Here is an 18,381-nt window from a genome sequence, read left to right as displayed (position 1 = left end):
CAACAATTTAAATTGATAATTAATATATATATTATTTCGTAAAGATTTAATAGTCCAATTATAATTAAGAATTTCAATTACCATTATGATAGAATTAAAATACCTAGGAAATTTAAAGCTAGGGAAATTAATAATATATATTCATAATTTTAAATAAATATGTGATTCGTCATAGATAATTTAATAATTATATTAATTTTAAAGCTATCTCGTATATGTATATGCATATATTTTATGCACATATAAAATATGACAATAAGTTATAGTAACTAACAAACAGTTTCATTATGAAATATATAAGATTCAAAACAGACATTATTTATAATTTTAAAAATTAAACATTACTAATGCAGTTTCTCCTTTTTCTTAACAAGTGAATTAAAACATAATAACATGAAACAGTTAAAAAACAATTGATATTTTTTTCAATTTGTATTCAATAAGATTTCAATTGATATATAAATTATTAACTAATCGAACTACGAAAATTAATTGTTATTCAATCAATTTATTTTAAGCATATTATCGTGTCGTAATTTAAGATGTAGTTGCAATCGTATTGAATGAAAAATGGCCGCAAACGTAAAAACAGGTGAGTAGTATGTACAAACCTGTCAATAGTGTTAATCTTTATTTAAAAAATTAATTAATTTGTTTAATTCAAAGAAATATCTATATAATAAAATTAAATAAAAATATCGTAATTTTTTATTTACATATTTGATATCGTAATTAAACATTATTACGTCATATTTTCTATTCACATACGAAATTCAACATATATACTGTGATTTGTTAAATTTTTAATTATCATAACCACCTCTAAATTCGTATCGCATCAAAAGATATTTGACACTTCATAGTGGGCGTATTATTATTGAGACGTAGAAACTGTATTGTTGTGAATACAGGTATTACTTTTATAAATTCCATTTTATATTTGTATCTAATAATTTTATTTGCATGCATAATTGTATAAAAGAGAATATATAATGAGTGTTTGCTCATATGTTATGCTGTAACGGATCTTATCGAAAATCTTTTTAAAATATCACTTCATTTTATGATTTGCTTTCAGAAATGCGAATTCCTACACGTTCTGCTCCTCCTCCACCCATCAATTCAACAGCACAAAGAAACATTAATTGGAATAACACGTAAGTTTAATATTATTTGAATAATAGATTTTTTATATTTCTTTAAAATTTTTAGAAAATATTTTTGTTATACATATATTTTTATATAAATAAACATTTAAATATATATACATATGAATTCTACTTGTCATATTATGTAAAAATTTAAATTTATTATTCATTTCATTTAAAAATTTAATTAATTTTTTTGATCTATATAGAAATAATGTTTTTGGATCTTCAATAATACGACAACCTATTCAAAAGAAAAAACCACCTCCTCGGCCACCACCACCAAAGTTTAATCAAAATTACTCACAAACACAAAGGGAAAAATTTAAAAAATCAGTATGTTGATATCTATTATATAAATGAATACTTTATAATTAATTAATAATTAATCAATATTATTATTAAATTTAATTATTAAATATTTAATATTATTTATTTATATAATTAACAGACAAAACCAACAGAGCTTTTGACTAATTTTTTTGGAAGAAAAAAAAATGAAAACTCAAATATGACACAATTAAATAATCAAGAACAAAATACAGTATTACAATCAGAAAATGGATCAGTTTGTCTAATAGATTTTAGTCCACCTGAATCTCCAACATTTACTATTCGATCAAGTAGTGATGGTGTTAGCATTGATAGTTTTGGCAGTGATGGAAACTCAAATATATCTGCATTTACAAGTAGTGGAAATACATCTCAAACTGAAAGTGCTTTTGAAGATGATTTTGATCTTTTTGGAATATCTACTAAAAAAGCATTGCAAAGTGATCCATGGAAAATTAATTCAGTAATAGATCCATTTGAGCCATTAGAAGTAACTAATCATAATACACTACAGTCTATAAAACATGTAGGAGACACATGTTTTTTTGCTTTCAACACAAATAATCATACTAATAATCAAATGATTTACAATCGGACATCTTTCAAAAATACTCAATCGATGCCAACTATAATCCGTGCGAAACCACCAAAACCACCAGCACCAAAAATTCTACAAATAAAAAGAGAACAAAAAATAAATAATATTGAAATAAATTCAAGATGTTTAAATAAAATAGTGTCTTTGGCTAAGCCAATGACATTGGATTTAACTAATTCATGGCAAAATGATTTAAAAGATAGTCCTTCACCACCAATGCCCACAATTCCACCACCTGCACCACCAGTAGAATATTTAACAGAAATAAATAATGATTGTTCAGTAAGTTATTCAATTTATATTATAATTTTATTAAAATAATTTAAATTTTTCTATTTTTTTATTTTTAGATTAATAATGAAGAACCTTATGGAATTGCATTATATGATTTTCCATTAACACATGTGGGTGATTTATCTTTCAAAGAAGGTGATATAATATATTTAATAAAAAAAATTAATGAAGATTGGATGGAAGGTAGAATAGGAAATCAACAAGGAATATTTCCTATTAATTTTATTGATATAAAAATACCAGTGCCTGATGTTCCAGATAACATTGTTATTGCTATTTATCCTTTTAAAGGAGAAACAACTGAAGATCTATCATTCGATGTAAGTTTATCTTGATGTGGACAAGAATGTTCAACATATTATAACATATTATATTATAAAGAAATTTTATAATGAATAATTATTATATATTCACATAAATATTATATATTTAAAAAAATCTACAAATATATAAAAAATAATCAAAATTATTTATATTTTCCTATATGTATAATACATTATATCAATGACAAAAATTACTTGTCTGTATCAAGTTTCTTTCTTTCTCTTTTAAAAATTATCTGAATTTCATATATTATATATATACATATATATAATATTATATATATATTAATATATTAATATGTGTACATATGTGTGTGTGTGTAACAGGAAGGAGAAAAAATTACAGTACTATCGAGGATATCGCAAGATTGGTTATATGGAGAAAGTGGAGATCAAAGAAAAGGTCAATTTCCAGTAAACTACGTAAATAGAGTCCCACGTAATGTTTCATTACATTAATTTGCATGTTGTACTATATTATAAGTATGTCGATAATTTTTCTATTACAATTCTTATTTTTTATACATAAAAAAATATTTTTATGGTATATTAGTAAGATAAAAAATGAAAAATTTACGATTTAGTATTGAAATCATGTTTCAATAATCATAAATGATTAAATATATATATTTCAAGAATTTCTATTTATAAAAAGACTGAATTATATGCAAATATGCATTGCCTTAAAAATTTTAATAAGATATCTTTATCACTTTTTTCAAATTTATTTTTTGAAATTCTAATAATTTTGAAACTTTTACAATTCAAAAAAATAGAATAATATAATTTTTCAACAAAACAACTTTTTTCTCATTTTTTCTCATTTTTATATCACAAATATCTACTAATATATTCTAAAATTTTCTTTCAAAAATATTATTTTCTAAAAAAAAAAAAAAAAAATAGAAACAGAAAATAAAATTTTTTAATAAAATATTTTATTTATTGAAGTATATGCAAATGAAAAAAAATGTGTGTACAAAATTTTCTAATAATCTTATATTTTTTCAATTTTTAAAGTTAAAATATTTTAATATCAAAATTATATCTTCTTTTATGATTTATAATTTATTTATATTATTCTTTATTTAATAGAGAATTGTACTTATTTTATAATCAGTGATTTTATTGACTCAAAAAATTATACAATACATAATATATAAATACATCTAAAAAGAATGATTATATTTTTTTATATTCATTTAAAATATTTTAAATTTATTAAAATTAATACAGAATTACAAAAATATATGAATTACAATTAAATATATTTTAATATTATTGTTATTGTTTTGTTTAACTAACATATTGTTACATATTTTAAAATAACCAAAAATACATATTAATTAAAAAGAGATAAAAAAAGCCTTATAATTAATAAATATTATGTGAATATTATATTTTATATTTAGTGTCATTTAATTTTAGTATATATCAATTCTAATTTGTAATATTTAAAATGTATTTCGATTGGAATTACTGGTATAAAAATAATGATATAATTAATGTACAGTATATAGATATGTAATTTCAAAAATATAAATTTAAATATTTGTTATATTTAAATGTTGCATATGTAAATATTTATATGCTTATTGCAATGAAATATATTTAAAAATTTAATTTGTGCATATTTTAAAAATTAAAAGAAAATTATCTATTATCTATTAAAAATATTTGTGTAAAAGAATGTGTATATATAAGTAAATATTTTTTAACTGCAACATATAATAAATTATTTTAAAATTTATAGAAATATGGAAGAAAATTTCAATTCCAATATTAATAATCAATTTTATTAATTCCATAATCTATATGGGACCAGATGTTTCATTTATAAAAAAACAAAATTAGAATAATTATAATTTTATAGAATAATCTGATTTTTAAACTTATTCACGTATTTCTAAACTCGTTACATGTACACTGATATCAAGTTATATTAATGATCATTTTTAATATGCATATAAAATAAATAAATTAATAAATTAATATTATGTAATTTTATAAATTATAAAAAGTATGTAATAAAATTAGTATAAAATATAAACAAGTGATATAAAATTTATTATAAAATAAACAAAAATGTATAATATCAAAATTATATATTGACATAAAAACTTTGCGATGTTTAATGTTAATAATTTTTATAAATTCTGTTCATAAATATTTTCGATAATAGCGCTATCATTTTTCAGAAAAATAAGGCTAGAGATAGAATATTCATTAAGTTTTAGAAAAGATGGAAAAAATTATAATTTTAAAGTGCTTTACTGTCTGTATAATAATATTTATAAATTTTTTATCTGTGAGATAATACAAAAAGAAATTAATTGCAAAATTCCAATGATGTGAAAGCATAAACCACAACACCATTTCAATAATATTTTTTCTTTTAACCTAAAAAATAAGTAATAATTGTAATATATAAAAGCTATCAATTTATTATATATATATATATATATATATATCTGTACATATATTTATGTTTATTATAAATTTATACCAATATATATATATTCTGTCTTTTTCTTTATTTCAGTATCAAGAAATTTAATTAATACAACATCCCAATAAAGTTCTAAAGTTTCAACTATACCAAGGGGTAATAGTAACACTAAATAAATAGTTGATACTACAAATAATGTTTTAGAAGTATGATGCATTCTATTTATTTTATATCTGAAATTTTCTAAGAAATGTCATTAAATATATTCGTATCTCTTCAAAAATATATATTCTTTATAAAATATTACATATTTAAATAATTTACTTATGAGTTAACTGACAATGGATTTTTTCAGTTTTTTTCATATGTATAATTAATAAAATATTTCCAATAAATATAAAAAGTACTGGCAACCAAGTAGATAATGCAATAAAAATACATAGCACTACCCCATGGTTTTATTTTTTTTTGACATGGTATAAATTCAAAAACACTATCTGTTTCATAGCCTGAAAATATGATAAAATACAGTAAAATTAACATTTTTATAAATTTAATAATAATTATATAAATACTATAAGTATTAAGAAATACAATAGAACATAAAGTTATAAAGTTTACCTCCTGAATATAACTTTGTTAATGATATTATAAAACTGATACATATCAAAATAATAATAATTATTATTTTAGAACAATTATTATAATGACCATATATTTCAAGAGGAAATATAATAGCAAATACTCGTGTCCATGTGAGAACTACAACCAACCAAGTTGAGGTAAATTGAAAGAATTCCATAGTAACAGAATTTAAGCTTTATAGAAATCTACTGTTCTAAAAATATTATGAATTTAAGTTTCTAGTTACATGTAAGACAAAATTAATTATCTAATTTATGTATATCTACCATAAAAAGATTATTAACAAATATAAAATGTGACTTTGCAATACCCACAGCATAATTAAATATTAATGCTCCATTATCAGATAATGCAAGTGCTTTTAAATAAAGCGACAAGTTTGATTCACAAAGTATAGGTGTATTTAACATTACAAAAGAAATAATGTTTAATAATACACCTATAATAATATAATAATAGTATAAAATAATTAATTTATTGTATTACAATAAGCTATATATAAGCTTTATATAACATAAAGAAAAAAAATTATCATATAATATAGAAAACTAATTTTCTTTTTTACTTACCAAATATTATAATAAATGGTGTTATGTAGCTAAGTAAAAAACGCACAAATTTAATAAATGGTTGTAATGATAACCAATAAAAACGAACTTCGCAAAGTCATATATACATAAGGCCAACACAATTTCTAAATTGAGTTGTGAAAAATTATAAATAAAATCCAAACTTGTTAATGGTAATGGACATGATAAATTTCCTTTAATATAAGAACTACACAATAGATGTAAATATATAACAATTATTTTTTTTATTAATTGAATTTATTTATAATTTTTATCAAATCTTTTATGTCTTACTTAATTTCATTTACTGGAATTTCAATACATTGAATTGATTGTAATGATATATTTAATATTAATATAAATTGCAGATTTATTTTATTAAATGAAATCATTTGTATATATATATTTGCATCAAAGAGATAAAAAATTATTGTGCAATAATATTTAAAAAATATGTTATGTATATCTAAATAATATAAGAAAATACATATTATACAATTATCATAAAAAAATATGCTTCTATTTAAAATTTATATACCTTTCTCTATCAAATATTTTTTCAATATCATGACTAATATATTGATTATAATATAATTATAATAATATATTATAATATAATTATAATAATATTTTCTCATTAAGAATTGTAAAGGCATCTGTTGTTAATTATCATAACATAGAATTGTTCTTAGTAAATATCATTTCAATGCAAATAAAAGCTTAGATATGTATGTGACTAGAAGCAGATCTATATCTTACTTATGTACATTTATATATTATCTAATAATGAAATATATTTATATAATATATATATTATATATATATATATTTTTTATATTTTTATTAAAGTTCTAAAGGAAATTTTTCTTTAATAATAATATTAACTGCAATAAAAAAAATTAATATTATCATAAATATAAAAATAATATTCTAGGAAAAATTAAATACTATAAAATAATATATTTAACATTATAGAATAATAACAAAATTATAATTAAATCTTTTTATAAAAATTAAATATATAATATATAATATAGTATATACTTTAAAAAGTTTGTACATTTTTCTGTTAAATATGAGTTTTTTTTTTTTTTTTTAATTCAAAATATGATCTATCTTTCAAATTAAATTACGGATAACATTAATCAAATATAAAATTAACATTAAATGAATTGTAAAATATAAAGATTTATATTTTAATATATATAAATATAAGTATATGCATTAAATAACTATTAATTCATGAAAATATAGTTTACAATGTATTTTCAATATATAATATATACAATTTACACAATCTAGTGAAAGGCACATAATGAAAATATGATAGCTTGATATTTATTTTCATGAAAATGAAATTTCATTACAATAAATTATGTTTCATATTTTATATATTAAATTTTTTATATTTTCTATATTTTATATTTATTTTAAAAACTATTTCATTAGGTTAATTAAATAAAATTTTATTTCTTTTATTATAATTTTCTAGAAATTTCTTTATTACATTTTCACAAAAAACAACTAATACTATAGTAAATACAACAAAAATGATATTACATTTCATTATTCATTTTTCCTATCAAAAATATATCCTTTTTGTTTCATAAATTTTGTATCTGCCCAAGAATATTATATAAATTGACTAAAAATGTCTGATATTCTTTTCTTTATATCAATTTTTTCTATTATATTAATATATAAATAAATTTGTCTACTTCTGAAGAAATATTTTTTTTATAAGAATGTTTATTTTTTCAAGTTACTGTAAACTCGTCAGATTCAATGCAAAACAATTGCAACTTCTCTCTTTAAAATAAAAATCTCTTGATAATTTTTTCATTTTAGAACTCTAGATTTCTTAAAATTACTAATTATCTGTGATGTCTTATTTTTTAAATATAAGTTTTTTAATCACATTCATAAAAATATGCAATTTATCAATAAAAAAATACAATTCAAAAAATTAACTATGCATTTCATTAATATTCCAATAATATGTAAATCAAATAAAAATGCAATTTTTAATTTTTGTTGATGTATTAAATGCATCACATCAACTTATGAAAAAATAAATTCATGTCTCTTAATTATTTCTAGAACCTTGGAATTTATTCTATATAATCATTTAATTTAAATTTTATTCACTAATATTATTTTCATAATCAAATAAGTATTTAAGTGATTTAAATGACATTTGACATGTCAAATATATCAAATAATATAAAAAATAAAAATAATTTCATTTTTAAATGCTAGACCAAAATAATAAGAGGAAAAAAAAAGAAAAAATAATTAAAATAGTTATTATCCAAAGTTCTAGTGTTAATAAACAATTTACATTTCCAAATTTTTGTTTATCAAAATACAATTTTTAAAACATTTATATTTATATACTTAACAATGTTAAAAAGTACTTGCATTACTTAAATTAATTTCGAGAAAAAGAATGAACAACCATTGATAATTATAAATATATAAATTATTAATAGACAGCATAAACGCACATTGATTCTTAATTAATAATTTTATATAATATTATTATAATTATATTTTTTATAAGACAGAAAAAATCAAATATTTTTTACATTTATGGTTCCATTGCACAGTACATTTCAAATAAAGTATCAACAATTCATATAATTTAGAATGAAATATTACAAATTAAATTTGTAATATTTTGATTATTAGAATTATTATTTTAATTATTTTATTTAATTTTTACTTATTTTTATTATTAGTAAAAATGTTTTTCTTATGTTCTCAAACTGATATTTATATAAATTATTGTGTAGATTTTAAAAAAAATTGTTAATAATTTTGCAAATTAAGTACATGCCTTAGAATGACAGAAAGATATTTATTATAAGTTTATATAAAAGCTCAGATATTGAGAAATTTGTAGAATATATATTTGAAATGAAAACTAGTCTTATGTTCTCAATCACAGCCACTAAATAAAAAAAAATATATTTTTTATGTTTTTCATAGTTTTAAGAAATAATTTATAATGTATTTTTCTATATTTTATTATAGTTATTTTCATGTATTAATATAAATTTTCTTAGAAAGAAAAAATTTGTTTATAAAGAAATGTCTGTGCAGAACCATTTAATGTGGTATAAAAACACAATAAAAAAATTAATTACTAAAATTTTAAAAAAATATTGTGATAAATTTATTATTTAACGATAATTTTTTACTTAATATTTATATATTACATAACAATTGTACTTTTCTTTTTTTTTAATCTTTCTTTAAATTTTTTTTAACTTCTTTTTTTAAGTTCTTTTTAAAAATTGCTATGACTAATCAAAAAATTAGTTCTTTCTTTTTTTTATAATAAGAAAATAGTTTACCCATAGATCAAAACAACATATATTTTAATTGAAAATAATATCATTATCTTTTGATAGCAATTATATTTTTGCTATCTTAAATTTATGTCAAAAAGTAAAACATATTTGTATGTATTATATTTTCTAATATCACCTTGGTAAGAAATCAACCTATAAATAAAGTAAGTGCTTATATTGCATATATAAATAAATGGATATCTGTAGATTTTGCACTTTGTAATTATATGAGAACTTTTTGATAGTTATTATTCTCAAATCACAAATATTTTAAAATCCATTCGTTGTACTGTATCAGATTAATTTCTTACCTGAAAGCTTAATACCTAATTGAAGTAGGTTTTAAGAAATTATTAATAAAAGGACAAAAATATGTTTTAATGACTAGTAAACTAAATATTAAGCAGTACTTTTTAAATATTCATTATCCCGTTTTTTGGTTTTTTCTGTGCAAACTCATAACTATTTGTTGATATTTTTTTTATAAATAATTCAAAATTAAAAACAAAGTTATGTCTTTTATAAAAAATGAATACATAAGTTGTTGTCATTTTATACTTGGTAAAATAAATTTTATAAGACTATCATAACTGTTCCGCATTTATATCTCATTATTGTACTGTGCAATCCTACGTATAATATTTACAAAAATAAGCATCCCATAAATGTCATTTTTAGTGACATTTTACATTTTCTTATTTTAAAATTAAGCCAGAAGCTATTGGCTTTTCATATCTTAGAGTTTGCACTAATTTTTTATGTGCATAGATCATATGAGAATCCAGATCTTTTCTTTAATCAGGTTTGTATATGGGTATTTTTGGAATAAATTCAATTAAAAGAACCTGGAATATAAAAGATGAAAACAAATAAGTGTATGCTTATATCTAAACAAAAATCAATGCTTAAGAATAGATAATGTAATTAAAAATATAAGCTGATTCACATTAACAAGGCTTCTCTTAACTATACATAATTAGAAAGATAAAAAAAATAAATAAAATATAACAGAAATTATTTTATCAGAATAATTTTGATATATGTATAAAATAGAATTAAGTTTTAAAATAAAATAAATAAAAATATAAAAAATTCAATTTATGTTTACTTACATATTCCATCATGGATGAACTATCACATCTCTGTTTTGCCAATCTCCAATGTAACCCAAGTTTATGATATAATCTACTATTTTCCCATTCTAATAATTTATTTAATGAATGTTGTGTCTATAAAAAATAAAGTAAAAATTGTTTGTGTTATCAGACATTTAATTTTACATCATGTAAATTTATATATAAAAAATAATTATATATAAGATAATAAATATATCTTCATAAAGATTAATATTTACCCTTTTACTCAAACAAATAACTGGCCAAAGAGAACAACCTAATGTACAGCAACAGCAAACGCAACCACAAAATAACCATTTAACATTAACTGGTAATGTTTTTTTTAATACACTGTTTATTCTCATAACAGTTGCTTTAAATTCTTCTGGAGCAACACGTGACACTAAACCATTTGGAAATTCTGATTCAAAACGATTACTAAGTCCAAATCTAAAATAAATAATTACAATTTTAATATGTTAAATAAAAATATATTTTCTAATTTATAAGTATATATTGATTTATTTATTATATACAAGTTATAAATATAAAAAGTAATTTTAAAATTATTTCATTTGTGATTTTTTTTATAGAAATAAATTAAAAATTAAAAAAAATATAACATCAATTCATATATTTCAAAAAACTTTGTATTATGTATTAATATTTTATATATTCTATATTTTTTTAATGTAAAAGAAAAATAATTAAAAATAAACAAAAAATAACAGTATAAAAATAGTATTTATAATCCGATTCTTTGTTCGTGAAATAAAATACTAAATTTACATATATATAAAAAAGAATAACTTGCTTACACGGTCATATTGCCAGCTCCACGAATAATTATAGGATCTGGAACCATTGTCACGTAATGTTCTTCTAAATTTTGTTCATTTTCTTCTTCTTCTTCATATATTGCATCGAAATCTGCCATTGTGTAATAATATTCAACGGTTCCCGCTCAACGAATAACAACTATATTGTCGTAACTAAACGACTTTTATTCTAATGAAATGCAGTCTCTTTTCATTTATATTTAAGAATTGCAACGTACATTGACTTTAAGTGTTATGCATAAACATTTTTGCGGCCATCAATAATAGGCCAAATAGCAAACTTTCAGTTGAAAGTTATTTGCAATAACACCATTCACAACACAACACACGACGCGCACTGCAGATGCTCACAGCTCACAGCTCATCAATTTTTCATTCAATGCGATTTCAGGTTCACCAACTTTATAATTTATGAAAGTTTGAATTCTAGAAATTAAATATATTTAACGTCATTTTATATAACCAAAATTCAGAGTACCAGTGTATATAATAGTTTTATAAAATTCATTTTTTATAATAATAAATTTTTTTTCTATTTATTTTTTTATTTACAATAATAAGATCTTAGAAATAATAAACTATTATTAAAATATTATCTAATTTATCCGTTTAATATCTAACATTCAATTAATATTTATAAGTTTTTAATAATATTAAAATGAAAATTTCAATTTATTTTTCAAAATTTATATTTTCAATTATAATTATAATAATTATAAAAGTTAAAACATAAAGAAATATTAAATTTATTAAAAAATTACATTTTTTTTTAATATTAATCTTAAATAAAAGTATTAAATTTTATTTCACAATATTCACAATATTTTTTTTCTGCTATTTAGATTTACTGATATCTGAATTTTGAATATTCAAAATAGCTATTAAATCCTAATTTATTCCTCACTTAATTTAAATTAAAATATTCAAAAATATATATTCAAATAAAAGTCGGATACTTATTTAACTTCCAAGTATACAAATATTAATTTTTTATTATTTTTATATATAAAAATTGTTTTTAATTCGAATTCAATTTTAATAGTAAGAATTCTACATTTCATGTTATTATATGTGTCTAGAATCTTATTTTAAAATACAATATATTTTATTCTTTAAATATTAAATTTTTTTTTATTTATTTATTATATATTATAATTGTGTATAATTTGATAAATTATATTTAATCTTGTTCTATGATAAGATCTGACATGTCAGAAGAAGAATTTATTTTTAATGTTTTTTCGTTTGCTAAATGTAATAGAGATACAAAAGAAATTGGGAAACTTAGAGCATCGATATTAGTTTTAGTTAATATATTTGGTAATCTCTTATAAATTTCACTGAAGAATTTACTATCATTCATTTTATTATTATTATCTTGTTGCATTGCTTTTTTAGTTATTGTTTCTTTAATATTCTTATCTGTATTACATTTTAAACATTCCCAAATAGAATATTTTAATTGTTTCATATCAATTCTTTTTGGATGTATACAATATGCAATAGATACTTTATTTGTAAGTTTTGGTGCAGCAACTAGATTGTTTCCAGTAAAAGGCATCTGTGTTTCTGATATACACTCATCTTGACATTGCATATCATTATTAATCGTGTTATTTTTATTTTCTTGATATTCCTGATTATTAGAACAATAATTTAATGTATCATTTTCATTTATATGATTATAATTTTCCATGTCATTAATTAAAGAAGTAGTAGTATTGATATCATTTATATTTTCTAAATTTTTAAATATTGTTGTATGAAGATACAATTTACTAGCTTGTTTGATGTTATAATGTTTATCAGGAGGTAAAGTTAATATTTCTTCATTCCATTCGATTTTAGCAGTTCTAGCATGTAGTTTAATTGATTGACTTGGTAAAAATTTAACACATACTCTTTCAATTGTTTCATCATCATAACATAATTCTATTTCTTTATTTTTTTTTTTTATTTTAGATTGATAATGTTGAGTTTCTGTATTATTACTAAATAGAGTTTTTTTAAAATTTGTTACTTTCCAATGAGATGGACCAGCCCAATGTATATTTAAATTCGTTTGAATAAATGAATATTCTGAATCTTTTAATGATATTGTCTTGGTTAAAACTTCACGAAAATCTACAATATTTTCTACTTGGTTAGATATCATAACACATCTATCTATATGTTCTTCTTCTGTAACTTCAATATCAAAATAATTCATACCAGTAGATATACATTCATCTTCATTGGATAAACTTGCATTAAGATCAAATTGAAATCTATTCTCATTATTTTGTTCTGGTTGAATTTTTTCTAATTCATCATCTGCATTCCAACTATGAAAATCAAAATAAAATAAAGGAGGACAAATTTCCATATGTGAAAAATTTGCTATTTTTGGAATATCATATACTGTATTTTTATCCTGAATATCTTTATTATTTACTGTGTCTATTAAAATATCATTATATGAGTGTGGATAAAACTTTGAATTTGCATGATTTGGTAACATTACTTGATATAACATATCTGTGGTTTGTAAATCTGCTTCTATTGTTATTAATGAAGGTTTTTCAGTTTCAACATTCATTTTTAAAGTATCTATAGTAGCAAATATTTTTTGTTTATTTTTTTTTTTTTTTTTCTTGTTTTTGTCTATCAAGGTTATTTTCTTTTACTTCCTGAGAATTCATTTTCTCCATATTATTTTCATTATATTTGTTTTGTTTATCTACTCCAGCAATCATTTTAAGTATATCCATATGTACACCATCCACACGAAATCCATAAATTTTAGTGCTTACATCTAAAGATGTAGTAGCTACTTGCAAATTAGACATATTTGCATCCTTTTTCTTAATCATATATGTCATAAAATCAATCATTTCTAAACTGAATGCATTTTTTGGATTAATTTTATTTTCTGTACCAAGCTTTATGCATTGAGATATACGTTCTGCCATTTGAGAAGGTGGCATATTTACTAGAAAACTAAGTCCTAAAGAACGTCTTTTATCACTTGAATTTGTAGAAATTGTCGTTGTTGAAGTATCAGTAATTTCTCTACGACGGGCCAAACGTTCTGCTTCATCATCATTTTCTGATAAAGCAAAATTGTTTAATTTTTGTGGAAGTATAGATTTTCGCCTTAATGGAGATGAAGAAGCTGGAGAGGAATGTATAGTAGAATCTATTAATCTTTTTGACATACTCTTACGAGTTGCCATTTTACTGCTTAAAATTTTATACCAAACTAAGATTCTGTTATGTATATTCCTAGAATATATATATAATAATTTAAAATTAAAATTTATATATTATGTTGAATATTACAATTATAATATTATGTATATTTGAAAAAAATTAATTATAATTAATAATAATTAATCAATATTATATATAATTTAATTATTAATTTTTTAAATTATTAGAAAAACATATGAGTATAAATATTTAAATAATTTATAAAATTATATAAAATAAATATTTATTTATACATTACCTTTAATATATATGTAATTAATAAATTCGTATTTTTTAATTGTTAATGATTAAAAAAAACAACATTAAGTAAATATTAAATGTATGCTGTAAAAGAATGTCTTATCATTAAGGGCTATTAATATTATATATTAAATAGTAATACAATTCAAATATATTTAAACAAATATATCTTTTGAAAACAAACAAAATAACTTAATGATTTCCACCATATAAATTAATAATGATATTTCATTCAATTTAATAACAATGTAATGTTTAATTACATTTCACAAACTTCGTTTGTAATGCATTCAAAATATAATATTAAATCTCTGTTTTTTACATCGATACTGACTACATAAAATAAGATTAAATTTCAAAATCTGAAATTTGAAATAACATAAATGTTTAATCACTTATTATACATATATAAAAATAATAATAAAAGCTTTGAAAAATATATCTACGTTATCAAATACATTTCTTTGTCATTTCTCATACATAATTTTAATGAAATTGGCGCGAAAGAATAATCGCAAATAGCGATCACAAAATTATCAAATTTAAACGTATTTATTTCATGAAGTATTTGTTTGTAGATTGTCGAATGCATTTTCTATGTAGAAACATCTTTCATTACAAAAATTATTTTTAAAGATCAACATTAATTTCCTTTATAATATTTTTGAGTACACAGCATAATTTCTAGTTATTTCATGAAAATTAATAATTTAATCGAAATAAGTGTTATTTATAATATATGTTAATAAGAACGTTAAATAATACACGTGAACATTTTCTAACAGATATATTATATATACTATCATTAAACAATTGTTTTCGTTCCTAAAATAAAAACTATGATGTAATTATATGAATTTAACTATTAAATCCATAAGTTAAAATACCATGGAGGTTTTGTTATTAAAATCCATGCTGTTTGCTTGTCAATGGTCAGTAATAGTTATTAAATCATAAAATGGTAAGATTAAATGAGTTTTTTAATCGAAACATTTTGAATATTTTAATATTATTTTGCTATTTTAATATAAATATAATATAAATATATATTTTAAATAAATATATATTTATTTTAAATCATTACTTATTGCATTTTTAGAAATGAATGTGATAATTTAATATAGTGTGATAATTTGTAATTATAAAAAATTAATAATTATAAAAAAATATAGTCTAAAATCATATTAAAATATAAAAAAATTGTTCAGTCTTTATTTATATATATATGGTAATTTCATATTCACATTATGTACTATGTATTATTAAGTAATTTAATAAATTAATTATAAAATATTTTTGTTATAATATCAATATTCTCAATATTAATATTTCAATATTATTATAGGGTGCAAATATATCACAATTAGAGAGAGATATTGGCTCTGATCAATTTCCTCCCAATGAACATTATTTTGGATTAGTTAATGTAAGTATTAATTGCAAAAATATATAAATATAACAATAATAATTGATAAATTAGATTATATCTTTATTTTTATTATTATAAATGTTAATATTAATAATTATATTATTATAGTTTGGAAATACCTGTTATAGCAATTCTGTATTACAAGCTTTGTATTTTTGTCGACCATTTAGAGAAAAAGTTTTAGAGTACAAAGCTAGAAATAAGAGAACCAAGGAAACATTATTAACATGCTTAGCTGATTTGTTCTATAGTATTGCAACTCAAAAAAAGAAAGTTGGATCTATAGCTCCAAAAAAGTTTATTGCCAGATTAAGGAAAGAAAAAGGTTAATATAAACATATATTACTAATTTAAAATTTAATTTTATTATTAGAATGCAATTATTTATATAATAGAATATGTAATATATATATATATCATTTTTTACAGAGGAATTTGATAATTACATGCAACAAGATGCACATGAATTTTTAAACTTTTTAATAAATCATATAAATGAAATTATTTTAGGTATGCAAATTTTATTGAATATACATATATAATTACATGCGCACGCATGCACACACAAATAAAATATATCCTTGTAAAATATTCTTGTAAAAATAATTTTATATTTTAGCAGAGAGAAGTCAAAGTAAACCAGCAGGAGGAAAATGTGGTGCAGGTGATGCTGGTTCACCACCAGAACCTACATGGGTTCATGAAATATTTCAAGGAATTCTGACATCAGAAACACGTTGCCTTAATTGTGAGACTGTATCTAGCAAAGATGAGGATTTTTTTGATTTACAAGTTGATGTAGATCAAAATACTTCAATCACACACTGCCTCAGATGTTTTTCAAATACTGAGACACTTTGTAGTGATAACAAATTCAAATGTGATCATTGTAGTAGTTATCAAGAAGCTCAGGTACTTTTATAAAAAAATTTTACAGTTATTAAAAAAGAATTTTTTTAACTGATTAATAATTTGAATAAATTCTTTATTCTAGAAACGAATGAGAGTTAAAAAATTACCAATGATATTAGCATTGCATTTAAAGAGATTTAAATATGTGGAACAATATAATCGTCACATCAAGGTTTCTCATAGAGTAGTTTTTCCTTTAGAACTTCGGTTATTCAATACTGTAAGTATTTATATATTAATTTTTGTTTTAGGTTTTAATATTTAATATTAATATAATTAATTTATAATTAATATCTATGCAGTGATTTTTATATAATTTATAGAGTGATGATGCAGTGAATCCAGATAGATTATATGATTTGGTAGCAGTTGTAATACATTGTGGAAGTGGGCCTAATCGAGGACATTATATTTCCATAGTTAAAAGCCATGGATTTTGGTTGCTTTTTGATGATGACATGGTTGATGTAAGCCTTATAATTTATGTCATTAATATTTATTTTAAAATTAGAATTATCTGTATATCTTTGTATAAAAAAATATATAAACTAAATTTTTATTTTAGAAAATTGATGCATCTACAATAGAAGACTTTTATGGACTTACGTCCGATATTCAGAAAAGTTCTGAAACTGGCTATATCTTATTCTATCAATCAATAGATTGTAATTAGAACTTAATATAAATATATAGTAATTAAAATAAATAAATTCTATATGGTAATTTCGTATCTTATTGAAATATAGTGTATAAAAATTAAAATTATATATTAGATTATTTATAAAAATAAAATATAATTAATTATGTATATCTGATTTGTAAAATATAGAAAAAATTAGTTTCATGAAGTATTTATTCGTAGTACCTTACGGAAAATTA

General features: G+C 20.1%; 5 protein-coding genes across 16 annotated transcripts; 2 read left to right on the top strand and 3 right to left on the bottom strand.

The window, feature by feature from the left end:
• Nucleotides 1-129: 129 nt before the first annotated feature.
• l(3)05822 (SH3 domain-containing lethal (3) 05822) lies at nt 130-6,084 on the top strand. Of its 11 annotated transcripts, none has more exons than XR_015293293.1 (8): nt 146-592; nt 1,079-1,157; nt 1,358-1,484; nt 1,600-2,361; nt 2,430-2,693; nt 3,024-3,099; nt 5,239-5,351; nt 5,839-6,084. XR_015293293.1 is itself a non-coding variant. In XM_086911941.1 (8 exons), exons 1-7 carry the CDS (start codon nt 571-573, stop codon nt 5,271-5,273), a joined length of 1,365 nt encoding a protein of 454 aa, XP_086768067.1. In that variant the 5' UTR covers nt 146-570; the 3' UTR covers nt 5,274-5,301; nt 5,839-6,084. The 11 variants fall into 11 exon arrangements, 9 of the variants coding, with proteins under 9 accessions (XP_003695498.1, XP_086768067.1, XP_086768063.1 ...); XR_015293291.1 differs by having other exon boundaries at nt 3,024-3,135; XM_086911941.1 differs by having other exon boundaries at nt 5,239-5,301.
• LOC105736000 (uncharacterized) lies at nt 4,919-6,757 on the bottom strand. The gene is given in 11 exon segments (XM_086911943.1): nt 4,919-5,047; nt 5,050-5,096; nt 5,203-5,213; nt 5,216-5,388; nt 5,474-5,574; nt 5,576-5,654; nt 5,767-5,983; nt 6,057-6,229; nt 6,360-6,468; nt 6,471-6,567; nt 6,654-6,757. Coding segments are annotated over 11 exon segments (1,230 nt in total). The 5' UTR covers nt 6,752-6,757; the 3' UTR covers nt 4,919-4,922.
• Nucleotides 6,758-10,072: 3,315 nt separating this feature from the next.
• LOC100869000 (cysteine-rich hydrophobic domain-containing protein 2) lies at nt 10,073-12,054 on the bottom strand. Its single transcript, XM_003695459.4, has 4 exons — nt 11,649-12,054; nt 11,070-11,280; nt 10,828-10,944; nt 10,073-10,560 (listed from the first exon to the last, which is right to left on the bottom strand). Exons 1-4 carry the CDS (start codon nt 11,765-11,767, stop codon nt 10,510-10,512), a joined length of 498 nt encoding a protein of 165 aa, XP_003695507.1. The 5' UTR covers nt 11,768-12,054; the 3' UTR covers nt 10,073-10,509.
• A 266-nt stretch (nt 12,055-12,320) lies between these two features.
• LOC100864998 (condensin complex subunit 2) lies at nt 12,321-15,668 on the bottom strand. The gene is given in 4 exon segments (XM_086911920.1): nt 12,321-14,308; nt 14,310-14,933; nt 15,160-15,245; nt 15,425-15,668. Coding segments are annotated over 2 exon segments (2,034 nt in total). The 5' UTR covers nt 14,885-14,933; nt 15,160-15,245; nt 15,425-15,668; the 3' UTR covers nt 12,321-12,849.
• On the top strand, nt 15,633-18,353 carry Usp12-46 (Ubiquitin-specific protease 12/46). Of its 2 annotated transcripts, none has more exons than XM_086911935.1 (8): nt 15,633-16,122; nt 16,507-16,587; nt 16,699-16,915; nt 17,020-17,100; nt 17,213-17,502; nt 17,585-17,722; nt 17,826-17,969; nt 18,068-18,353. In XM_086911935.1, the coding sequence occupies exons 1-8, from the start codon at nt 16,120-16,122 to the stop codon at nt 18,173-18,175; spliced, it is 1,062 nt and encodes a 353-aa protein (XP_086768061.1). In that variant the 5' UTR covers nt 15,633-16,119; the 3' UTR covers nt 18,176-18,353. The 2 variants fall into 2 exon arrangements, with proteins under 2 accessions (XP_086768061.1, XP_003695501.1); XM_003695453.4 differs by having other exon boundaries at nt 15,719-16,122; nt 17,210-17,502.
• The last annotated feature ends 28 nt before the right edge of the window (nt 18,354-18,381 follow it).

This window comes from Apis florea, unplaced genomic scaffold, assembly GCF_048593485.1.
Source record: "Apis florea isolate Af1SG1 unplaced genomic scaffold, ASM4859348v1 contig_3367_pilon, whole genome shotgun sequence".
In the NCBI taxonomy this organism is placed as follows: Eukaryota; Metazoa; Arthropoda; class Insecta; order Hymenoptera; family Apidae; genus Apis; species Apis florea.
This window is presented reverse-complemented; position numbering and strand designations above follow the sequence as displayed.